Below are 25,263 nucleotides of genomic sequence, written 5' to 3'. Positions count from 1 at the left end.
CCTCCCCTCGCCAAGCCCCTCACTCCCATTCATAGTGCTCCTCTGCCCTCCCCAGCCCCCCTTTCCCGCACAGAGCCCCTTTCACCGATCCCTGTGCCCCTGAGCCCCACTGTCCTACCCCTACCCGCCTGCCCCTCGCTCAGCCCACTCCCCGTCCGCAGCCCCCCTTCATCTCGTGAGCCCCGCTCTCCCCACCCTCCTAGCTCCCTAACCCCGCTCGCCGGCCTGGTCCCCACCCTCCTCCCCGCCGAGCGCCTCCCTCCCGGCCCCCATCCGGTCCCCCCGCCCCCGGCCGCGGTTCTGAAATATTCATGGCCTCTTCTCGCCCTCCTCTCCGCAGCCTCCCGAGGCCCGGCTGCTCTTCTCCCGCTGCCGCTGCCGGGCTGTCATCAATCACCGCCCGGTGGCAGCGGCGCGGGCCCCGCCACTCCGCCGCCTCCGCGGCTCCCCATCTATCTTGCAGAGCCCTCCCCTGCGCTCAGCAGGGACCGCAGCGTCCCGTCCCTGCTCTCGGCTCTGGAGCCCACAGCCGTCTTCCGCCACAGATGTTCGCTCCCTGCGGGCGCTTCGCCGAGGGATGCTCTCTTCCTAAAGGCAGCGGGGCTTGCGGCTGGAGCATGAGCTTTGAAGCCGCAGGCGTGGCCTCATCGTGCACTGGCCCTGAGTCCGTGTGTGACTTGGTACCTGTCATCCCCCCTCTCTGAGCCCCTTCTCCGAGAGGAGCGTGATAACTGTCACAGGGCCGCTGGGGGATTCTCTGGGGGAAACAGTACTGTGCAACTTCTTCTTCAAGCCCAGAAGCGACCCTCCAAAGCCCATCTCCAGGGTAATGGCTTCAAGGTGGTGGCTTCCCCACTTTCCGTTCTTTGTTTCTGGCTCAGACAGTGCCCTTCCCAGATGGAGGCTCAGCCCTGCTTCAGGTACCACTACCCTCACTCCTGGGTGCTGTTCGCCAGGCTCACTCTTTCCCTGCCCGGAGCAAGGCAGGCCAGCACTGGGGGTGGCAGAGCATTAAGGACATGACACGAGCTTTGGATTCACACAGACAGGTCTCAATCCAGGCATGACCATGCTCACTGAGTCCCCAGGCCTTTATCTCCACAAGCCCGAAAAGAATATCCCAGCTGAGGAGAGGATTAAGTGAGATTCGCTCTATGAAGCTCCTGACATGAGCGACAGGCCTGGCCCCAGACGGTCGTCCCACACATGGTTGCCACTGTTAGACAGAGGGACCCCTGTCAGACACTAACGCACCCTCACCTTCTCCCCACAGCTACAAGGTGAAAGAATTTCCAGGAGCAAATCTCTAGTAGAGCACCCACTAATCTGTTCTTTGAAGAACTGATTTTGTAGGGCACCTGGGTGGCTCAGTTGGTTAAGCATCTGACTTCAGCTCAGGTCATGATCCACAGCTCATGAGTTCGAGCCCCATGTCAGGCTCTGTGCTGACAGCTCAGAGCCTGGAGCCTGCTTAGGATCCTGTGTCTCCCTCTCTCTCTGCCCCTCCCCTGCTCACACTCTGTTTCTCTCTCTCTCAAAAATAAAACAAAAAACTAAAAAAAAAAATAATAATAATAAAGAACTGATCTTGTATAAAAAAAAAAAGAATTGGGGAGCCTGGGTGGTTCAGTAGGTTAAGTGTTTTGACTTAGTTTTGGCTCAGGTCATGATCTCACAGTTTGTGAGTTCGAGCCCTGCATTGGGCTTTGCACTGACAGCAAGGGGCCTGCTTGGGATTCTCTCTCTCTCTCTCTCTCTCTCTCTCTCTCTCTGCCCCTCCTCTGCTCGTTCTCTCTCTCCCTATCTTAAAATAAACTTAAAAAAACAAAAACAAAAAAAGAACGTAACCCAAATCTGACAGTGTTAGCTAGCCTGGAGGCCAGTATTAAGAATGCTGTTTGGTTCCTAAACCCCGACCTGGCCCGGGGCAACCCTGAAGTTGCACGGGTAGTGTGGGAGGTTTCTCTGGGGCGACAGAGGTGGGGGGGGGGGCTTCACGTCATTCCCCCTGCACCCCACAGAGCCAAACATCCCCATACCCCTCCATTCAGACCTCTCTGCTCTTCCCCACATTCCTCTTCCTGAAGCCAGTGGCCTCCTTCCTGTTCCTGAAATCTCCAGCTCTTCGGCCTGTCCCGTGCGCCAACCCCCCCCCCCCCCACTGTCCCCTACCCTGACGGTGTCACCCCCACACAGTCCTCAGCCGCACAAATGCCTGACACATAAACACGGTCTTTGGCAAAACTTAAGGGCACCTCAAACACTGTGGGTGAGCCGATGGCAGGAGGGAGCTCCGGAGTCTATCCTGACGAAAATGTGATAAAGGTTATTTACAAAATAAAACAGCTCCATCTGGGCACTGCCCTGGGCAGGGATCCTTTTTTGCCTGTAACATCCGAACTCCTCCTTCCCCACACTGTGCCCTCCTGCTCTGCCGGCTGCACCCCTACAGACATCTTTCTTCCTCTGTCCTGGGGACAGAGCTTCTGTATTCTCCCTCCTTGGGGACTTCTCAGCTGGCCTTTCTCAGTCTGTGGTCCCTTCCGAGAGATTTACTTGGGCTCTCGGCTGCTGGGAGCATTGAAAGTACAAGCACAGGGCATTAAGTAGTGGGCTCAGGGAGGGGCACAGTTCTCAGAGCCTTCTGGTTCCAGAACCTCTGTGTCCTGCAGGTTCCAGGGGTATAAAAGGGCCTAGGCTGATGCTTCTCTTGCTGACTTTGTGCAGCTGATATCAGCACATCTGTTTTTCAGGATCTCCCAAGGCTAGAACCCTGTGTTCTCCTAGCCTGCCTTTCCTGGATGATAATATCACCAACAATAATGTTCTCTAATGTTTCAATTGCCCTCGAATGTCCACAAATCCCAATCAGAGTCACTGCCTGATTTAGAGAAATTGTACCTCCCCATTTTACAGAGGAGAAAACTGAGGCCCAGAGAAGGAAAGGAACATCCCCTTTGGTTTGGGAACTTTTGACTAAAGGATACAAGTTCACTTATGCAATTGGCTTTGAGAATTCATGTGCAAACAGGACAGGCCTTGACTTCACTGGCCAGCCCCTGCTGCCGATGTTAGCTCAGCCCTGGCCTCTACTTTATAGACACCGTTGTGGGTGTATTCACGGAGTTCTGGATATGCATGGAGTTCTAGATTTGTGTAGCACTTCCTCCTCTTTTTAAAACATTTTTTTAAAAGTTTATTCATTTTTGAGAGACAGAGACAGAGTGTGAGCAGGGGAGGGGCAGAGAGAGAGGGAGACACAGAATCTGAAGCAGGCTCCAGGCTCTGAGCTGTCAGCACAGAGCCTGACATGGGGCTCAAACTCACAAACCTCGAGATCATGACCTGAGCTGAAGTCAGACGCTGAACCAACTGAGCCACCCAGGTACCCCCTTGCTCTTTTTTTTTTTTTTTTTTTAGGCTTATTTATTTATTTTGAGAGAGAGAGAGAGCATGCATGCACCTGTATGTGAGCAGGAGAGGGACAGAGAGAGGGAGAGAGAATCCCAAGCAGGCTCTGCACTGTCAACACAGAGCCCCATGTGGGGCTCAAACTCACGAAATGTGAGATCATGACCTGAGCCAAAATCAAGAGTCTGATGCTTAATCAGCTGAGCCACCCAGGTGCCCCTAGTACTTCCTGCCTTTAAATTCGAGTTTGTCATCTAGTTGACTCCTCACCACATCTGTGGAATAGGTGCGGGAGGCGTTACTCCCCTGTGATACAATGAACCCAGCCCCCACAGAGCTGAGCAAAGCCAGCCAAACAGTCTGGGTCTAGTGACGAGAGACCAAGAACGAACGGACCAAGGGTCCTCACCGCACAGGACATGTGTTGGACCGGCCGCCACGGCCAAGGCTCTGACCTGAGTAAAGACTGCCTGTCACACGCTCTTCCTCATGCCAGCAGCTTCTCTCATTAACTGGTTCTGTTTCCCATTAGCCAAGAGCATAATGGCCAATCAACAGATGAATGAGTCCAGACAGAGGAGGGGAGGATTCCAGGCAAAGGGTCTGCTTTCCCAGCTCATTCACTCAGCCGGCATGCCAGGTCTGCCTGGGGCCTGGGACAGGGACAGCGGTGGCAGGAACAGGGATGAGCAGGATGGCAGGACAGGTGGCGGGAACAGGGATGAGTCAGGCCTGAGGCCCCTCCCCTTGCTCCACACAGTGCATGGGGGCGTATTGTCAGGCACGATTCTAAGCACTGTGTCTGTATTTATCTCATTTAATCATTTAATGCTCAAACCGCTCTGTGACATAGGTACCATCATGAAAATTCCCATCTTATAGATAAAACCATGAGGCACAGAGATGTCACACTATGCAGCAAACCGGATGCACAGGAAAAAAAAAAAGACTGGAATTTGCTCACTGTGTTAGGGAGTAGCTTATGAATATTGTTTTCCAGAAACCCTCTCTCCCGAGCATTTTTTTTTAATGTTACATAACTAGGAAAACAATTATTCTTAAAGCTTGTCTATTAGAGCGAGGGAAAAAACAAAATAGAACCGAGAGCAACCACGAGAAGTAAGAAAGCATTGTGTGGATTCCAAAGAGGAAAACGGTTTACTTTTATCCCGGGAATGTTGGTGGAGTGGTTTTTAGAGGCAGCCCTGAATGATGGGGTGAATTAGAGCCAGTGCAGAGGGGCCCAGGGTGTTCCAGACCGAGGGCCCAGGGTGAGCAAAGGCATGGACCTGGGAACAGCAGGAGGGAGCTGGGAACTGCAGGTCGGGATGGCTGCTGCCTGAGGCTGGGAGCCGGGAACCGGGCTGGGTTGAGAGTGTGGAGACCCTTCAGTAGGAGGCCAGGGTGTCCAGGGCTGCATGGATGGTGGGGAACCACAGAGGGTTTCGGGGGTAAGATAGGCTCCCAACATCAGTCAGTTTGCAAGGACAAAGGCATGTCCTCTCTCAATGTCTCTGGGACCTGACTCCTGTCTGTCATCTGGCTTCCAGATTACCATGCCAGCTGCCCCACGGTTCTCCCCGCCTGTCACCCTTCTGATTCCTCTTTCCAAGAAGAAAGTCCCCAAACACCTGTCTGACCACATCACACCTCCCCCAAACCTTCCACCGGCTGCCACCGTCTATGGAATCCAGTCCAGGTACTGCAGCAATATGGTGTCCTGGCGGTCTGTCTCAAGAGACGGTCACTCAAACTGGTAGATTAATTTAAGATCGCTGGGAGTGATCCTGCCCCTTTAAGACCCTTTTCCTGAAGGGGAGGTACCATAGGCTCCTACAGTCCATGGAGGGTTAAAATCAGATATCCCTCCTCTCTTCCTCCTGAGAGGTGACATTCTACTGGCTCTGGCATTGTCACCTCCCTCTAAGAGGGCACTGGATTTCTCCATGTCTCAAAATCCAGTCCATGAGGGGGTTGGGGTATCGGGGTCAGGAAGCCAGAGGCATAAGCACAGAGATTGCCGAGTGGTCCCTTTTATAAGTAAAGAAGTAAAGGCCCAGAGAAGTCAAGGACGTGCCCAAGTCACACAGCCGGGGTGTGGTCGAGCTGGGATCCAGGGCCCGGGGGGTTAACATGGAGCTTGGAGGTTGGGACAGGTGACGTGTCTGACACCAGAGCCCACACTCTCCCTCCACTACCCCAGACTCCGAGCTAGGAAGCGAAGATCCACGGTCTGATGCCAGGTCCACAGGAAGGCACACGACCCATCGGTCACCAGCTCCCTGTCACCTCTCTGCCTTGGGCCTCGGGCTCCTCCCAGCCTGCGAGTTATTATCCAGGCCACCATCAGCCTCCTTAGCTTGCCTCAGTCACCGTTTGGAGTGCTATTTTCACATCGTTTTGGCTCCCTGAGCTAGAAGAAACCTTCCGGCCCCACCCCTTTTCCCACGTAGAGGAGGAAACCCAGGCTTTGGGGAAAATCAGGCGAGCTGCAGTGTTCTAGGTACCAGAGATAGAGCAGTAAACAAAACCGATAAAGATCAGTCTTCTGATAGCATCTTCTAACACGCTAGCTAGCGGAATCCCAGGACCCAGCCTAGTCTACACTCTTCTCTGCCTCCAAAGCAGGAGTGCTCCCTGATCATCGAATCTTCCAGACACTGCCTCTTCCAAGGGACCCTTCCTGACTGACCACCCCAGCCTGTCGCTCTCTCTTCCTCTACTGAGCACACACAAGGGCTTCGTGGTTCAAGCGGCCCTGGTGTTTCTTGTCAGGGGTTGCTGGTGATTCCTGGTTTCAGGTTTCAGGTTTGTGTTGCCACGGCGGGGGGGGGGGGGGGGGGGGGGGAGGCAGGGGGCCCCTTCCCCTCCTCCTCTCCTCCCTGCTCCTAGCACAGGGAAGGGTGGGGGGGGGGACACCCAGCACAGACCCTCAAGGACATTTCTTCTGATGATGGACACGCTGGTGAATTTCCCAGTGCATCCTGGTTCTTACAGGGGAAGATATGATCAAGACCCCTGGCAAAGACTTGAGAGCACCCCCTGACAGGAGGCATCTCAGCAGGGGAACAGGTGAGATCCCCCCCTCCTGGGGAGAAGAGGGAAGGCAGAGGGAAGGGCCCAACATCCGGGAGGAGGGCAGGGGCAAAGGGAGACAGAGAGAGCCACCAGGGGAGGCAGGAGGAAACACAGAAGCCAGGGGAAAAGTAGGCTTCCAGAAGGGGAAGCACAGTGGTAGCCCCGACTAGAGAGAGGCCAGGCCTGCCGAGAAGCACGGGCCACCGGAAGTAGGACTCTGGAGGCCTTGGTGTCAGCAGGTCCCAGGGATTGGGGCGGAAGCCGACCACGGCTGCGTGGCCTAAGGAAGTAGGGGCAACACGTGCCTCATGGTCTACAGAAATTCGATTGAAAAAGGAGAGAAAAACATGGGACAGTGGCCAGAGGAGGAAGCAGAGCTGAGGAAGGACGGGGAATTCAATTAAAAGGAAGGAGCCTGGGAGGCACCTGGGTGGCTCAGTCAGTTAAGTGTCCAACTTTGTTTGGCTCAGATCATGATCTCGTGGTTTGTGCGTTCAAGGCCCACATTAGGCTCTCTGCTATCAGTATGGAGCCCCCTTCAGATCCTCTCTCCCCTTCTCTCTGCCCCTCCCCTGCTCAAGAGCAGGCGGGTGCATGTGCGCTCTCTCTCTCTCAAAAATAAATAAACATTAAAATAAAAAAGAAAGGAAGGAAGGAAGGAGCCTGGGAGAGCGGAGAAGGGCACGCTTCTTGCTGAAAGGGCCAGGGAAAGTGGCAGGAGAGTCCACACAGGCCTCTGTCCCTTGCACTGTGTAGAGGAGGGCGATTTTCCAGAAAAGCACTGGGGTGATTTGAGGGGGCACAAGTGGGAAAGCCAGGACCTCCGAGTCTGGAGGTGGTGCGGGCAGCAGCAGGAGGATCCGGCTCTCAGGAGCTTTAGGAAGGGAAGAGAGGTGCTGTCCTGCTCTTGGTGGGGGTGGGGGGCAGGGGGCTGGATGGGCATCACTGAAGGGAGGGCACGGGAGTGGCTGAGGGTGCTGTGAGTTGAGGGCGGCTGCAGAGAGGGAGGTGGTGATTAGCGCCACCTTATCGCCTGGCTCCCCGAGATCACCCATGAGCCCCTCGCAAGCCTCCACTGCCCTGTGTTTGCTCCTCTCCATACCTGAACCAGAGAGGTGAGGTTTAGGTGGGGTACGGCGGGACTCCCCCACCCCCGGAGCCCCCAGCCATCCAGAAGGACAAAGAAAGGGCTTCCCCGCTGCCCACCCAGGTTGGCTACTCCTGCGATGCTGTTTGTCTTTAAGACATTGGCGACAGGAGGGGCGCCTGAGTGGTTCAGTCGGTTAAGCTTCTGACTTTGGCTCAGGTCATGATCTCAAGGCTTGTGAGTTCAAGCCCCGAGTTGGGCTCTGTGCTGACCCACTGGGAGCCTGGAGGCTGCTTTGGATTCTGTGTCTCCCGCTCTCTCTGACCCTCCCCAACTTGTGCTCTGTCTCTCTCTCTGTCCTCAACAGGAGAATCTCTCAGAACATGCTGCTCTCTTTTTGTTTGGGGTGTAAGCAAAAGTGACAGGGGTTTAGGGGCCTTGGCAAAATGCCTGCTCCTCAAATTAGTCCCCGCCCCCCCCCCCAGAAGAAATGCCAGGAGTATTTACCTTGGCTGCTCTAGAAGCCTCTGTCCCGCCCAGAGCCAGAACCAGGTAGGGCTCTGAGGCTCAGTGAGGGGAGGGGAAGGCCCATTGAGTGGATTCCATGAAGCCCCCTCAGTGCGCACTGCCTGCCAGGCATGGGGCGCGGTCAGCCATCCAGTGGGGCCGGGACTGGCGCAGGGACGGGCTGCCCTCACACTCCTACAGCAGCCTGCTGCACTCTTGTGTGGCATTCTTGTCCCCAGTTTCTCTAACCCCAGATAAATCTGCCTCCCCATAGCTCCCCTGTTGGATGCCAAGCCCATGGCCCATGGCACACTGGTGTTCCTCCTGTCCTGTGAGGGGCGCAAGATGTGACCCCTGCGGAGCCCTTGCTCTCTTTACCTGATGGTTCTTTGGCCACGCTAGCAATGGCATTCGGTGTGTCGGTTCCCACTTTCCGGAACACGTGCTTACTCCGGGGCCCATTTTACAGGTGGTAATAACTGGGGAAGTGGGACTAGCCTGGGGCCACACTGTCAGCCAGCGGCCACGCTGGGCTCAGAATGTTTTTGAAGTTTCCGGATCACCCTCCCTCCCCCACCCCTACCCCCAAGCAGTGAGCACTCACATGTGGCCCCCAGGCCGGTCCTCCCTGGTCAGCATTCCCTCCTTCTCCATCAGCATCTGCCGGAAAGTCCTGACCTTCTGTCGGGTCTCCTCCTCCGAGTACCTGCAGGGGCACAGGGTGGGTGAGGGCTGTCCTCTTGGCTTTCTTTCCCTCCCCACCCCCCCCATCCCCCCCCATCACAAGTGCACCTTCCAGCTTGCAAAGACCTGTCTGAGGTCACACAACCAAGCAAGGCTCTCAGCCCTGGGGAAGCTCAAGGCTTTTTGCGCCAAACCAGACAATCAACCAACTAAACAAACAAGCAACAACCAGCCAAACAAACAAATGGATGAAAAAAAGGGAAGAGTTGTCCCGGGAGGTGGGGGAAGGGGGGGAGACTGTGGGGAGGAAGCTGTGCCCTTCCTCCTGGTCCCCCCCACTCCCAGGGCAGGTCACCCTCCCACGTCCAGGCCGCAGTCACTCTCTGGAGACGTTTTAAGGGAGAAGTGAAGGTCCAGGACTTTTCCGCTTTCCTGATCCTTACAATAGCCTTGGGAAGTCCTCAACTCATCCCAACCTCTGCAAGAGCGAGGCTGCAAGCGGCTTGTCCCAGATCCCAGTACCAGATCCATTGCTTCTCTGTTTTGGGGGGGGAGGTGGGTGAAGGCTGGTCTTTTTTTTTTTTTAATGTTTATTTATTTTTGCAGAGGGAGAGAGAGAGAGAGAGAGAGTGCGAGCAGGGGAGGGGCAGAGAGAAGGGGAGACACAGAATCTGACGCAGGCTCCAGGCTCTGAGCGGTCAGCACAGAGCCCGATGCCGGGCTTGAACCCACAAACTGTGAGATCATGACCTGAGCCGAAGTCGGACACTTAACCGACTGAACCACCCGGGAGCCCCAAGTCTGGTCTTGAATGGAGTCCCCCAACTTCTCTATTCCCTCCCCCCCTCCCTAAGCCTGGGTTCAGGCTAAGGACCAAAGTCCAGAATTATCACCCTTGCTCCCACCCTGGGGTCAGTCATCATCCCCTGTCACTGCATCCCCGTGACAGCCTCTTGGCTCCTCTGGCATTTCCCCCTCCAGCCTGTGTCCATGCTGCTCCGGGGCAGGGTGTGGGGGCCTTCGCTCGCTCAGCGCTCAGCCCCGTGCCCTGTGCCTGGCGCACAGCCGATATCGCGTCTGTTGCCGGATGAATCTTGGCCTCCTAATCCCCTCACCCTCCCATCTCTGGGCTGCAGGTCATTGTCCTGGATGGGAAACATGGTGGCAAAATAGGACCGGGGTCCCGTCTTGTCTCTGTCCTTCACTCACCATCCACTCTGTCCTCACAGCAGACCCAGGCCTCTGCACTCAGTTTGTCCATGAAAATGGCACGTTGTTGCCTCTCAGGGACCCCATCTCTGTCCTCCCCTCTCTTCTCCTACCCTCCTCCCCTCCCCTCCTACCCTCTCCACCAAGCATTTGGGATTGGCCCAGCCTTTTTGGAGAGCAATCTGGCAATTCCTTTCAAAAGCCAGAAGAAATGAGCACATCTTTTGCCTCACAAAATTAACTTCCTGGCTTAGCCAGTGGAAATAATCATGGCTAAGCACAAAGACGTGACTCATGGGCTGTTTACCGCAGGACAGATACCCCCGACCAGGTTAGGTTGTGTTTCCATAGCAACCTGTGCCTCCAGGTCCCAGCAGGTAGCTCCTGTGTTGTTACCTGTTGACCGACTCCTCTGTATCCTGCACTGGCTTGGGGGTTCCTGAGGGCAGAGACCTTGTCTGTCTGGATTGCCATTGTGTCCCAGCATCTGGCACCTTGCCTGCCACATGTGGCCTCCAAATTGCTTTGACAAATGAGTGACTGGTGACGGAGAGGCATCGAACAGTTCGAAGGTTGGATGTTCGTTTTGGACACTTGACTCTGGTGGCTGCGTGGCTAGAGGCGGGGGATCTGGAGGCAGGGAGGCCGGCACTGGCTACTGCAGGGCTTTGTGTGGGAGACCGTGAAGTCAGAGCTGGGCAGTGGGCGTGGGGAGTGGGCGGGAGGACCCAGGGGAAGAAGTGGACAGCAAGGCATCCAGGATGCAGGGTGGCTGGGACCTGGGGACCGCCTGCCGACTGGCTCATGCTCATCAATGTCCACCTCTGTCCCTGTTAGGCTCAGACTCGGGCATTTGGCTGCAGGTGCCTTGGCCTTGTTTGCTGGGCAGTGCAGAGCCCTTGGTCGGCTGGGCTGTCCTGGTGCCCGGGAAGAAGGGGTGGTGGCCCCTTTTCTGAGCAGTGCAGGCACATGGGAACTGCTTCCTTCTCGCCTTCTCCTCAGGGGACCAGCTTGTCATTGGCACCAACATTGAGACAGGCAGCAGAGGCCCTTCCACGCTGCCCAGACCCTGACTCGTGGATCTCTGGGTGGGAGAGACAGGCCGGCTGTCTCAGGCCATGGGGCCCTGGACCTGGTGGGGCTGGGGAGATGGCCCAAGAGCGAGGCTGGGCCGCATCCTCAGTTGAGTGGGATGGGCTTCAGGCCAGGGCCCAAGTTCCCCAGACTCCTGGAGTCTATGGAGCATAGGGGGCCGGGAGGTAGGAGCAGGACTCAGGGTTCGCTAAGACCTAGAGCAGGACATGTGCAGGAATTTAGGGCCCATCCCAGAGCAGGCAGGTCTGAGGCAAGTTGACGAACTTCAGCGCAGGCCATTGGGAGGCCAGGAGTGCTGGATTGAATCGACTTGGAGGCTTAGGGAGGACCCCTCTATGCCCCAGAGCATCTTGCTAGGAGAAGGTGGGGACCCAGGGATGACCGTCTGGTTGCTGGGCAAAGAGGTGTCAGGTACAACCTCTGCCTTCAAGTCTCCCGTTCCCTCGTATCTCTTGAGGTCAGCCCTCAGCTGAGGCCACGTTGGACAGTGATTAAGGGAAGAGGTCCGAGAACCAGGCGGTCCTGCGTTTGAGTCCTGGCACCCTCCATTTTCTAGCTCTGTGACCTTGACCTCTACATCTGTGAAAAGGGACAGTGACTTGTCTTTCAAGGCTGTCACAAGGATTAAGGGAAATGATGCTTACAAAGCACTCTGCGCAGTGCGTGGCACATAATAGCTGCCCAATAAATAGTAGTGACCAAGGACCCTTTGTCCCAGAGCAGGAGGGACCGAGGGTCTAGCTGTCCCAGGCTCCCTGCCTTCTTCCACCCTACACCCCTGCCAGGTCAGCAGTGTCCCAGGTCAGGAATCACCTCCGGTCCATCTCCCTGTTCTCCCAGAGGCAAAGGCCGAGGTAGGGAGGCTGCTACCCTGTCCTTGTGAAGGTGGCAGTGCCTGCCATGCAGAGGCCTGGCAGCCGTGCCAAAGCCAGACTGGAAGTCGAAGGCTTGGCCAGGGGACTGGGGACAGGGACAGCAATGACACCTGTCTCAGTGCCCCAGCTGCCTGGCTCAGGCAATCTGGCTCCCTTGTCTCGCCTCCACTCTATGGGCCACGAGGGAACGATGTGCCAAATTCGTCGTTGCTTCCTGGACCGCCCTCTGAGGCTGGGGCAGGGTGAGGGGACACTGCATTAAATTTTTTTTTAATGTATTTATTTTGACAGAGAGAGAGAGAGAGAGAGCACACAAGCGATGGAGGGCCAGAGAGAAAGAGACAAAATCCCAAGCAGGCTCTGCGCCATCAGCGCAAAGCCCGATGCGGGGCCTGAACTCCCAAACTGTGAGATCCTGACCTGAGGTGAAATCAAGAGCTAGACGCTTAACCAACTGACTGTGTCACGCAGGTGCCCCAGAATACTGCATTTTAAAAGAGGTCCTCAGAGTTGAAAATGTTTCCTTCTGCCTGTCTCCACCCAGACTGGGATGCTCCTATGTAATCACTTCCTGGGTCCCTGGGTCACTAATTTGTTCTTGACTCCAGCTCGGAGAGGGTGGACGGTCTTCCTCTTCCCATTTGATGGATTTGGAAACAGAACAGGGAGAAGGGAGGCTCCAAGCTCCAAGCCCCAGAGCATGGCTCTGCCCGCCTCCGGGGCAGAGGAAGGGGCACAGGTTGGGGCTGGGGTGGGAACAGCACATCACACAGGCGAGGGACTCTGTCCCTGGCCCCATGGTGATTGCAGGCTGCGTGAAGGTGATTCCAATGCAGCATCAATCACCAATGAATTAGCCATCCATCCATCAATATTAAGGAAGGGATTGCTTTTTAATGGGGCCAAAGAATGTGTGTTCCTGTGACGAGTGGGAATATCTGTCAAATGCCTGAGAACCTGGTAAATAGACTCGAATGAACCCGTGTTTGTAGAAATGGATATTAATGACCGGATTTTGTAACAGAGCAAGGGTCCCCAGTGTTTGTGGAGCACCTTCTGGGGACTGGCTGGAGGTGGGAGAGCCCTGTACATCTTCAGCCCACAGGACGTAGAACAACTTCCAGTAGCCATAGCTTGCTCAGTTCTGGATTGTTGGGTTCCAGAGTGGCTGTGCCCTCCACTGACCAGGCTGCCGCTAGGGGTTTGGGGGCTGGGGGGCACTGGTGACTTGAGAGCTAGCTTTACAGGAGACTCCAGGCTAAGGACCATCTGGAGTGAGGGCTTGGGCAGGTCACGATCTTGCGGTCCGTGAGTTCGAGCCCCGCGTCAGGTTCTGGGCTGATGGCTCGGAGCCTGGAGCCTGTTTCCGATTCTGTGTCTCCCTCTCTCTCTGCCCCTCCCCCGTTCATGCTCTGTCTCTCTCTGTCCCCAAAATAAATAAACGTTGGAGTGAGGGCTTGGGTAGGGTAAGGGGTCCTGACTGGAGACCTAGTGGGTGCGTCCCAGAGAGGCACGGTCCTTGATGCCAGGGGACCAACACTGAGGTCATGGTCAAATGACCTCTGCCTGACCATCCCCTCTGTGTGAGGCTGCCCTCATCCTGCGATGACCTTCTTGTGTGCCGTGAGGGTCTGGGGGGCTCCTGGAGGAGAGGGAGATTCAGCCAGGGGAGGAGGCTTGGGGAGGGGAGGAGCCCCATGAGAGGGGTGCCTTAGGGATTCCCTGGGAGGATGGGGCTCTTCAAGGGGGAGAGAGGGGGCTCAGGAAGGAGGTGGGGCTGTGGGAGGGGGAGGGGACAGTTTCCAAGAATGCAGCGCAGAAGGCTGGCCCTCTTCTGGCCCAGGCGCCCCTCCTGTTCCCTCAACTCGCCCACCTGCCTGTCAACCCTTCACTGCCCAAGTCGCCCCAACTTATTGGGATTTGCAGGTTGAAATAAGGTCCGTGGGCTCTCCTCTTCCCACCCCTGGGGATCTCATTTCCTCTGTCCACATCCACGGCTCATCAAACCTGGTTTCATTGCCAGCTGGAAGCCTCCTTTCCGTCTGCCTTCAGCTGCTTTCCATCCATTTATCCCTCTCGGCAGGGACCCCCCCACCCCCACCTGGTCCCCAGCTGGAGATGAACACCAAGTCTCTGTGTCTCAGGGGCCCTGCCTGGCAGCCTCCCTGAGGACCCTGGATCTGGGCCCAGCCTTGGCTCTGCCTGCAGCCAGGGACTGTCTCTGTCTGAGCTTCAGTGTCTTCCTGGGCTTTATAGTGATGGTGAACCATGTCTTGGCTGCCTCTTGGGGAGCCCAGAGGCCTGGACGGACAAAGGCGAGGCTTAGAAGCACTTCTGTACACAGGCTGTCTGTCCCAGTGTGGCTCCGGGCCCCAGTGCACTGGGCATTTCCAACTTGTCAGCTCCCCAACAGTGCCAGTCTGATGGGCGGGCCCTGCTCCTCACTTTGACTCCCTCAATAGCCAGCCCAATAGTTTCAAAATCCTCAGGGTAGATACAAAATGGACACTCAAGACTACCAGCTTTCCTTAGAGCTGCACAAATGGGAATGGCTTTGTTCTGTTTCTTTGCCTCCAGCCCCATGTGTCAGGCCTGTCCTGTCTCCACTGGACTTTTGAGGAAAGTCCCTAAAAAGAGCCTTACTGACTGATCGATGCACAAGCCCTGGCGAACCCCTACTCATCCTTCAAGGCCCATTCGAATGTCTCCTCTCAGAATCTCTCCTCTGAGCTCCTGAAGTGCTTGGTCCTCTCCTGTCCTGTCCTTTAACCACGATTCCGATCCGTTTTATACCGGAGTTGGCTCTAAACATGGTTGTCTCTCTTCTCAGTCGGGGAGGGAGTGAGGGGCAGTCTTTGAGGAAGTGACCCTGATCCAGCTCCAACATTGTGCAGCACGGTGGCTGGCGCACTTGTGTGTCCCTGTGACTGGGTCTGAACTGGACAGGTAACACTGAAGCTTCTGGGTGTGGCTGCTGGCTGGGGTTCCTCTGCTGAAACCACAGGTAGCCTTGTACTAAAAAAAGCCCATCGTCCCCTCTTGCCTGGCTGCAGCACCCACCTTGGCACAGTCCAGGAAGCTCAATGGAGTTGTTTTAGAGAAGGGGAAACTGAGACCTTGAGTTGGTTAGCATAGGTGTTTGCATGCTTCTCTCCCCCCCGGACTGGATGTTTCTGGAAGACATGGACTGTGTGTCTCCTTGGCTTCTGTGAATCTGAGCCTAGTTCAGAGCTTGACGTAGAGCAGGCGGCCAAGACGGTTGATAAATGAATACAAGAAGGCAAGTTCTGGCCTTGCAGTGGCTCCACCTGGACTGGCTCCGAGTGCGGCCCCTCCCAGCCTGACTGCAGTCCGAGCCTCGCCCGGCCCCGCCCCGCCCCGTGACCCGCCCAGCCCCGTGGCCCGCTCACCCTTGCTCCTCCATCATCTCCTGCAGCTCCATGCACTTGAGCTCCACGCGCCGCTTGCGCTCGTGGTCCAGGATCTCGCGATGCGCGCGCTTTACCAGGCCCGGCTCCGCGGCGCGCAGCTCCTCCTCGGCCCGCGGCCAGGTCCCCGAGGAGGCCCCCGGCTGAGGGAAGCCGTTCGCCGCGTCCGGTGGGGACGGCATGCCGGCCGCCCCGTTGTTCACGGTGGAGGACATGGCGGCTGGCCCCGGAGCCGCTGGCCTCGGCCCTGCGAGACAGACACAGACACCAGGCGGGATGGTCACTTCTCGGCCACCTGCTAAGCTCCTCTCCGCGCGGGTTAATCCTGGAGATTTAAAGGCCCACTCATGGCTCTAATCCGCTCCCCCTCAAGCTGCAGAGGGGGGCGGACGTCAGGTTAGCACCTTCGGGTCACGCCTCAGGGCATGAGGGGAGATTGGACCCCAGGCTTTCCCATCTGTAAAGTGGGTTCATGCAGGTTGGACTAGATGGCCTCTAAGGGCCCTGTGCTTGGAATAGTCCTCTCCAGGGAGGGACCTAGCAATCGCTTAGGGCAACCCTCTCTCCCTTGTACCAGTTCCTGGGCCTGAATCCTAGCCTCTGCTTGCAACTCCCTTGTGGTTGTAGGCAACCACATTGGTCTCTGGGAAAACGTGTTAGGTTGTTGTTGTTTTTTTAAGTTTGGTTACTTGCTTGCTTGCTTATTTGTTTGTTTGTTTATTTATTTATTTAAGTAATCTCTACACCCATCGTGGGGCTCAAACTCACAGCCCTGAGATCAAGACTCACATGCTCTTCACACAGAGCCAGCCAGGTGCCCCAGGTAAAATTTGTTCGTTTTATTTTTGTTTTTCCCTTCAGCCTCAGTTGAACCCCCCACCTCCTCCCCCCAAACACCCATTGTCCTGCTGGCCCATGCGGTCACGTGTGTCCCCAGCTCCCAGGGCAGCCCTGCGGAGATATGAAGATGAAGTCAACTGCATTCCCACCACAGATGCAGGTTGCAGTTGATCTGGTCAACTTTTCCAAAGCCAGCCTTCCAGCAGTGGGCCAGATCCAGACTGAAGCCCCACAGGTCTGTCCCCTCCTTTGTTCTGGAAACACTGCTTCTGAAGATACAACCAAATTGGCACTGACATTAGCTTTCCAGACAGCCACATCCTCCTTCAGGCTCAGGGCGAGGTGGGCGTCAGCATGTCTTGAAAGATAAGACTCCACACTAGGCTCAAAGTAGAGTCGGCATACACACACGTGCAAGCACACGCACGCACACACGCGCACACACACACCAAGGACCTATCTTGACAGAGGGGAGGCACCTCCTGAGCTATTTCCATTTCCTTTCTCCTAGGCTCCAGCTAGTTGCTAAGCAACAGGGAGGCCTTCTTCCCAGCGAGTGGGATGGGAGAGAGGGAAGGGGTGGAGGGAGGTGGGAAGAAGGGATTGGGCATGTCTGGACATCCTGGACGGGGCCTTTCCTGCAACATAACCTCCCAACACACATTCCCCTCATGGGCCTCAGAGTGATGGGGTGGGAGGTGTTCAGAGCCACAAAACCTGGAAGGTAGAGAAGGGGACAGAGTGACAGACAGGGATGATGAGGTGGCGATGAGAACATAAGCTCATGTGTCCATCCCCCTAAATCCCAAGTCCCTGGGTTCTAGGCCAGGCTCCTCACTCCTTGCTGTGTGACCCTGAGGATGTCACTGACCCTTTCCGAGCCTCTGGTCCCTACCTGTGCCTGGGAGCATCATCCAGATTTTTCAGGAGAGGAAGGCTTTTGGGACTTTACAGACCAAACCTGTTCTTCTAACCTCTCTCTCCATCCCTAAGCCCTGCCAGCTTCCTGCCTCTGTCCTAGCCCAGCCCTGCACCCCAGCTCCACCGGGGCCTCTCCTGGGGTCACCCACAAGCATCCCACACTCATCAAGCCCCGCACAGAGCTCTGGGAGCCCTGTTCTCCACCTGCCTTGGCCATAGTGCTTGGCCCATGGGTGACCCTTCTGGCTGTTGGTCACCTGTGCCAGGAACACATGTGGAGCTTGGAGATCCCTGCTGCCCCGGCCCATCACAGCTCACCTGTCAGCAAGTTTGGTCCTCCATCCCTTCTTGGTATCACTTCCATTTATCCACTCGCTCCCCTCCTGTTGCCACCAAAATCCAAGCCCCTCACTCTGATCTGCTGCTCCGGCATCCTGCCCGCCTCCCCGCCCCCTCATCAGCAACCTGAGAGATCAGTCCAGGAGCAAATCAGACTGTGTCATGACCTGAGTAACAGCTTCTGGTGGCTTCCGGTCGCTTAAAGTCGTGCCACGGCCTGCCTTCTGGTCTAGCTGTAACCACCCCACGGACACCCTGCCGCACAGATTCCGCATCTCTCTTGTGTCCAGGCTTTTTCATTCAGTGCTCCCTTTCCCTGGGACTCCTTCTCTTCTCCTGACTCCTTTGTGTCCCCAGAGTCACTGCCCATAGGCATCACCACCTTCTCGAAGGCTTCCCTTAAACCCCGTGGCTGGTGCCGTCCTGCCAGAGCCCTTGCCGCTCATTGTTGTCACTGTGGACTCACGGGTCTGGCTCCCTCTGTGCTGGGGACAGTTTGGCTTTCAACTCCTAGTGCCAGCAAAGTGCCTGAGCGAGCAGGTGGTGCCCAGTGCACGTGGATGGAACAAACAGAAGATATCACAACACGAGGCGGGACAGAGGACTACCTGGTATAGTCCTTAATATGGGTTGCAAGATCCCTTCGCATTTTGCCTTACGCTGTCCTGCAACTTTATCCCTTGCTACACCTCCTCCTGCAAACAACATCCAGCCCTTCGGCCTTGGTCATCTGTCCCAAGGCATGTGCTCACTCCTTTGTGTCCTATGGTTCCCCTATGCTGGGATTCCATTTCCTCACTTTTCCACTTGGGGGACTTGTGTTCATCCTTCAGGGCCCAGAGATGTCACCGCCTCCGGGAAGCTGTCCCTGCTTCTGAGGAAGGGTGAGTTATTATCTCCTTGTGCTCTAGCTCTGTCCTCACCTCTATAGATAACGGAAGTTCGACTTGTTCTTTGCATCTGACCCCCCTTCTGAACTGTGAGCGCTTTGGGGGGATGGATCCCTTCTTTCTGGTTCCCCAGAGCCTACCCAGCACTGGCAATGGAAGAGGCGTGCTGAGGGTATAGGGATAAAGTGCTTAGGCCTCGGGGGAGCCAGGTTCTGAGTGATGCTGCTTTGCACTCTTTCCTTCTGACATGGGCGTGGTGCCCTTGCCTAGAAGTTTGTTTGAGCTCCTTGAAGGCAGGGGAGGGGAAGCTGGTGGGAGCAGTGCTGAGCACACATCTCCAGACCCCGAGCTGTTCTATCCCTAGAATCAGGAGAACGCCCGGCTAAGTAAGATTGCTGGACTGTCCAGGTAATCTTTCAGACGTGTCTCTAAGAAGTAAAAGAGAGAGGTGCATAGGCATGGGGGCAGGGACAGTCTGGATTTTCATTAGGACAGACGGTGGATTCTCCCAGCTTCACCTGGTGAGTTGGAGGCCACTAGACAGGAATCAGAGGCAGGTGATTGGAGGACGACCCCTGAACCCCAAGACGAGGGGCCAGGCCCCTAAGAGTCATTGCACGTGAAACCCGCTTCTTTCCAAGTTGCAGTTGCTGGGCCTGCAGACCAGGGAGTTACTGCAGACACACGGTCTCTCTGAGAGGCATTTCACATTATTTTTTATGGAATCCCTGTGAAATTGCATAAAGAGAGAGAAAGATTGCGATTTATTGGAACTAATATCCTGTTCTGCACCGTTGTAATTGGCGGATAGATTGACCTGTGCTCAAAGGGAGCTGATTAATGGGTTGATGTCACATTAGATGGAGGTATTTAGTGAAGGACCACAAAACAGGGCTCTGTCCTCACCCATGTCTGATCCAGTATGTTCACCACTGACTGGATGGAACATTGATAATCTGATGATCAGATTCATAGAGGACAGCATGTGGGAAAGCTTCTAAATACAATCAGTTTCTAGAAGGACTCAACAGGCTGGAAAGATGGGAGGAATTGAAGAAGGTTGAGCAGGACAGTGAGAAATCCCTCACTTGGAAACTGGATCCCGAATTCACTTTCTAAAAATGGGATAGACATAATTTAAAGCAGCGTATTTAGAAAGGATTTAGGGGTTTTTCAATGGTCACAGACCCAATTTGAGTCAGTATCATAGCGTGGTGCCAGAAGTGCGTGTTCTCTTAGGCTACATCAACAAAAACACAATGTCTAGAAAGGGGAGGTGATAAGAATATATAGGTGGTCAGAATCCCCATCTCGAAATACTTGAAGGATGGTGGAGGATTTAGGCCAAACCTGGCTGAATCTGTGGGGAAGCTTGTTAAAATGAGGTAGGGCTTCCAGATTTGGCAAATGAAAATACAGGATGCACAGTAAAATTAAACCAGAAATTCATGAATTTCACATTTGGGGCATACTTATACCAAAAAAAATTCCTTGTTTATCTGAAATTCAGAAATTTTTTAGGAGGGAATCTTTTTTTTTTTTAATTTTTAAAAAATGTTTACTTATTTATGAGAGAGACAGAGACAGAATGCGAGTGGGTTAGGGGCAGAGAGAGAGGGAGACACAGAAGCAGAAGCAGGCTCCAGGCTCTGAGTTGTCAGCACAGAGCCCGATGCGGGGCTCGAACTCACGAGCCGTGAGATCATGACCCGAGCCAAAGTTGGACGCTGAACCGACTGAGCCACCCAGGCGCCCAAGAGGGAATCTTTTTTTTAATGCTTATTTATTTTTGAGAGAGGGAGAGCGAGGGTGGGGCAGAGAGAGAGAGAGAGAGAGAGAGAGAGAGGGAGAGGGGATCTGAGGCAGGCTCTGTGCTGATAGCAGAGAGCCCGATGTGGGGCTGGAACTCACAAACCATGACATCATGACCTGAGCTGAAGTCAAGAGTCGGACGCTTAAACGACTGAGCCACCCAGGCACCCCTGAAATTCAAATTTAACTGGGTGTCTTGTATCTTATATGTCTATCCTACCTGGGACCCACCCCAGACCTACTGAATCCAAGTCTCTGGGGCATTGTTAATGTTTGCCCAGTGATTCTGACAACAGACTATCTCTGGACCGGCAGCTGGGGGCTGGCGTCTAGAACAGCAGTGCTAAATTTTATTAGGCGTCAAAGTCACCCAGAGGGTTTGTTAAAACACAGCTTCAGAGTTTCCGATTCAGTAGGTCTGGGGTGGTGTCTGAGAATTTGCATTTCTAACAAGTTCTCGAGTGCCCTTGATGCTGTGAGTGAGTCCTCGATCACACTGAGAAGAGGAAAGACCTAGACAATCTGGGCTGCTCCAGAAGGAAGCCAGGACTCCTGCAGGGAAGTCATCTAGAGCAGACTTCAGCTAAGTCCGAGACAGGATTTTTTTGTTTTTTTTTTTCCTAGCAATCAAACCTTGAAAAAAAACAACAACTAAGCAGTTCATTTCGTCCCAGGATAAGTGAATTCCCCATCACAGGAATGTTCCAACACGAGATAGACATTATACTCACTCAGCAAATACCCACCCAGCATCTACTCTGGGCCTTACCCTATGAAAGTCTGGGAGCTCATGGGCTGGGTTGGGAGACCAGTGGTGTAGTGTGATCAAAGGATTCGAGGAGTTTCTTGCAGCTCAACCTGGTTGGTCAGGGATGGCTTCCCAGAAGGGGTGAGGCAGGGCTGGAGACAGGGACACTAAAGCACATGAGGCCTGGACCTCAATTCAAGAAATAAATGGATGCGGGCGACTGGGTGGCTCAGTCAGTTAAGTGTCTGACTCTTGATTTAGGCTCAGGTCATGATCTTATGGTTCATGAGTTCAAGCCCCATGTAGGACTCTGCACTGAGAGTGCAGTGCCTGCTTGGGATTCTTTCTCCCTCTCTCTCTGTACCCCTCCTGAAAATAAATAAATAAACTTAAAAAGAAAGGAAAGGAAAGGGAAGGAAGGAAGGAAGGAAGGAAGGAAAGGAAGGAAAGGAAGGAAGGAAGGAAAGGAAGGAAAGGAAGGAAAGGAAGGAAGGAAGAAAAGGAAAGGAAGGAAGGAAGGAAGGAAGGAAAGGAAGGAAAGGAAGGAAGGAAGAAAAAGAAAGAAAGAAAGAAAGAAAGAAAGAAAGAAAGAAGAAAGAAAGAAAGAAAGAAATGGGTAGATTTGGCGGGACCATGACTGGCTGGATGTAGGACAGGGGGAGGTGTCTTGAATGACAGTGGGTCTCTAGCTTGGGAGACCGGATGGATGGTGCAGGCCATTTACTGTGATGGGGAGCGTGGAGGGCAAATGAGGGGTGCGTCGGGAGTGAGGAGCTTGTGGGGGTCAAGCAGGCAGATGTGGGGCCTGAGCCATAACATGTTGAGGTCCTTGGGGACATTCACACTGAGTCCTTTAGAGGTGGAGCAGAAAATGGGAAATGTTTTCTCTGCTGCTGATTGGCTGTGAGACCCCGAGGAAGTCACTCTCCCTCTCTGGACGATGAGGACACTGGACTCAAAGGTCCCGTGGGTCCTTTCTTACTCTAGAAATCTAGGTAATGCTAACTTGTATATATACTGCCAAGCCTTCAGCCCATCCTCTTCCTGCTGATGTAGTCAGTGGTCAGAGCCACACCAGCCACCTCGAGAGCTCAGCCCTGAGGCTGTCCTCAGCACTGGGTCAGGTCCCACGGGCCAGCCACACCCATGTGCACATGAAGTCATGGAACTCTAATTTAATGCTGGCAGGCAGGGGAGCATCTCCTCTCTTGCTGGCCAGGAAGTGACTCCAGGGCCAGAGCCCTGACTGAGTCCCTGGGCTTGCCTCCTTTCCTCAACCCAAGCTGGGCTCCGCTGAGGCCTGGCTGAGAACAGGATGGAACACTTTCTGGCTGCTGGTACCTCCAAGTCCAGTTCTGCTGGTAGAGATTAAGTGAAAGTGAAGCAGCCCTTCTGTGCTGTGGGGTCCAGTCTGCTGACAGGGCCGGAGGCCTCTCAGCTAATGAGATCATCACTCACCCCGGGGCTCAGAGGGGTAGGATGCTCAGGTCAGTAGCGGCCTGGCCAGGCCTGGGAGAGGTGGCCACAGGACACATGTGCGTCTGAGGGGGAGCGTGGGCCCTGTCCTGGGGAACTCTGGTTTGATGGGGAGACAGGGTGGCTCTTTGGGAACTCATGAGCTGAGTGTCATGTGACTGAAACTCTGTGCCTCAGTTTCCTTGCCTGTAAGATGGAACTAATGATAGCATCCTCCCCAGAGACTTGCTGTAAAGGACTAACCCCTGGGAAATGGTATCACAGTGGGTGCCTAGCGTGCAGTGAATACTGGTGGTTGTTGACTGTCCTCTTTTTGGACACGGTGGGTGTGAGGAATCCCTGGAAATCTGGGTGAAGATGTCTAGGAAGCCCCAGGTCAGGGGGTCTGGCACTTGGGAGCCCATAACCTGGGCCTGATTTGGGGGTTGTCATTACATCGGGAAGACTGAAACCCCAGAGTGAACCAGGGAGTTAATTGTAGAGGGAGGAGAGGGCAGAGGCCGGCCAGGGCAGGGGATGGGCACCATTCCAGGGGGCTTGCCGGACTGACCCCGGCCGCTTTCCCTTCCCTCCCTACAGGCCACTTTTCCCCCTCCCCATCTTCTCAGCCCCCAGCACCGGGGCACCCCAAGGCAGGCCCCCAGGGGCTGCCTTTGCTCCTGGGGTTCAGAAACCTATCTGGCCCAGAGCACAGCACCCTTCTCCTGGGGGCTCGTTTCCCTGCCCCTGCGCGCCAGAGACCCACCTTCCCAGCGATAGTGCCAGGACTCAGGGCCACCACCCCCTCAAGGTACAGGCCACAGCTTCAAGCAAGCTCTAGATCCATGGCCACACACAAGTTAGCCGCCATCTTGCCAGTAAGGTCCTTCCGCTGTCTCCTGTTGGCCCAGGACAGGGATGGGGGGTAGACAAGAAGACTCTGAATTCAGAGTCAGAAGACTTGAGCCTGAATTCCAGTTCTATCGCTTCTGTCTGGGTGACCAAGGGAAGTCATTAAACCTCCCCAAGCCTCGAGTTTTCTCATCTGTAAACTGAAGACAATACTCCCTACTTGATGACGTGGTAGGATCATTCATTCTTTCAGTGACATGCTTGTTATGAAAACAGATCCTGGTTTCCATGCTGGGGGAGCAAAAAGAGAGACCAGAGAGGGCCTGTCTTTGCTGGTGATGCTCAGAGAAGGCTTCACAAAGGCAAGGATGTTTGAACTGGCCCTTTGAAGGGTGAGTCTTGTCCATGTAAGGAAGGGGGAGCACAGGCAGGGCAAAGCACGGGCAGAGGGCAGAGACACGGCAGGGTCCAGGGACCTGGGACTAGGAGGGGCAGGGTGGCATGGCCTGCATGATGGGGTGCAGGCGGGGTCTGTGAACACAGGGTGAGCCCGGTGTGTGGAGAAGGCAGTGGGGAGGGACACGCCTCCTGAGTTTCCTGGAGGAAAAAAATTTCTTGGTGGCTATCAGAAACGTGATGGACCTTACCCACAGGAAACCCAGGTACTTAGGTTGTGAAACTGGGTCCAGGTCTTTGTAGAAGGAAGTGTGCAACAATAATTGTGTGTCAAGATATTTTATGAAGCTGGAAAAGAAAGACCATCTCCACTGTGCAGAGGAATCCAGGTGTGCCTCTAGCCTCCTCCCACCCTTGGCACTGACGCTATTGACCCCTCCCTTCCCTGTGGGGACCCTTCTCCAAACCTCCAGCCCGCAAGCATGAGCATGGGGAGGGGGGTAAAGATAATCAAGTAGTGGGTGCAACAAACTGGAAGACCTATGCTGCCCAGGCAAGAGGGTGGGGCTGGGGGCCACGGGCCACGGGGCCAGGTAACAGCACCCTCAGCTCTAGGTTCGGGTCACTCATTCGTGTCATAGCTATTCAGCAAGTGGCCCCTCCAGGGCCCCTCAGAGGATAAGAGATGCAGGCGAAAATGTACCGATGCCTATGATATAGCAAGATAAGTACTGGGATGGGAGATGTGGCAGAGACATCAACTGAGCTGGGGTGTGTGGGGAGGGGCATAGCTGGGAGGTCTTCCCAGAGGCGAGATCTTGAAGTGGAAGTAGGAGCTGGTGGGACAAAGAAGGGAAGGAAGGAAGTTGTGGGCACAGTGTGGGGGTGCGTGGGAAGAAGGCTTGGAGAGGAAAGAGGGAAGAGCATAGGCCTGTGCAGGGCTGAGCACAGCGGGCCAGGGGGCTGGGGAGTGGGAACGAAGGAGCTAGGATCATACCCTGCAGGCAATAGGAAGTCAGTGAAGGCTGTTGAGCTGGGGAGGTCATGGTCAGATTTGCATTTTGGAAAGCTCTCTCTTGCCGCCCAGTGCCCTCACTCTTGGTGATCCCTGCCCTTTGGATGGAGCGGTCTGGCCCTAAGGGCAGCCCGATGCACATTAGCCAGGCGCAGACCAGCAAGTGGCCGAAGAGCCAGCCCGTGTTCAAGTCCTCTCCTGTGTGCCTTAAAACGACTTAACCTCTGTGCTCAGTTTCCTCATTCGTAAAATGGGACTCCTATAAATACCTACACCCCTCCCCTGCTTAGGGGTGACGTAATTCACCTTTAAATTAAGGGTACACAGTAAGTTCTATGAGTAAGTGTTAACCGCTAGTTTTCCCCATAAATGATGCCAACCGGCCTAAACCACGACAGGCGTGAGTTAACCAGTAAGGCATATAGATCAGTCTAAATCAGAACGGGACCAGGTAGATGAGTACCTCTCCAAATCAGCACCAACGTGTGAAGACGGGCCAACAAGGCGGCTTTCCACAGCCAGCCACCCACTGAGACCGGTACCTGCTGCGGCAGGAGGCCTGGGAGGAAGTACTCAGCCAGCCTGGCAACTAGAGGGTTAGCAGCGTGAGCTTCGTCCCTG

General features: G+C 54.9%; 1 protein-coding gene across 1 annotated transcript in view; it reads right to left on the bottom strand.

The window, feature by feature from the left end:
• Positions 1-23,280, bottom strand: part of SRRM3 (serine/arginine repetitive matrix 3) — a 42,971-nt gene extending 19,691 nt beyond the window's left edge. Inside the window, 3 exon segments of the mRNA XM_053213539.1 lie at positions 8,688-8,789; positions 15,357-15,621; positions 23,146-23,280. Of these exon segments, the coding sequence (XP_053069514.1) occupies positions 8,688-8,789; positions 15,357-15,589 (335 nt within the window). The 5' untranslated portion in view covers positions 15,590-15,621; positions 23,146-23,280.
• Between the last annotated feature and the right edge of the window lie 1,983 nt (positions 23,281-25,263).

The sequence above is a fragment of the Acinonyx jubatus genome, chromosome E3 (genome assembly GCF_027475565.1).
Source record: "Acinonyx jubatus isolate Ajub_Pintada_27869175 chromosome E3, VMU_Ajub_asm_v1.0, whole genome shotgun sequence".
Lineage (NCBI taxonomy): Eukaryota > Metazoa > Chordata > Mammalia > Carnivora > Felidae > Acinonyx > Acinonyx jubatus.
The sequence above is the reverse complement of the archived record's forward strand: the minus strand, read 5'-3'. Positions and strand labels throughout refer to the sequence as shown.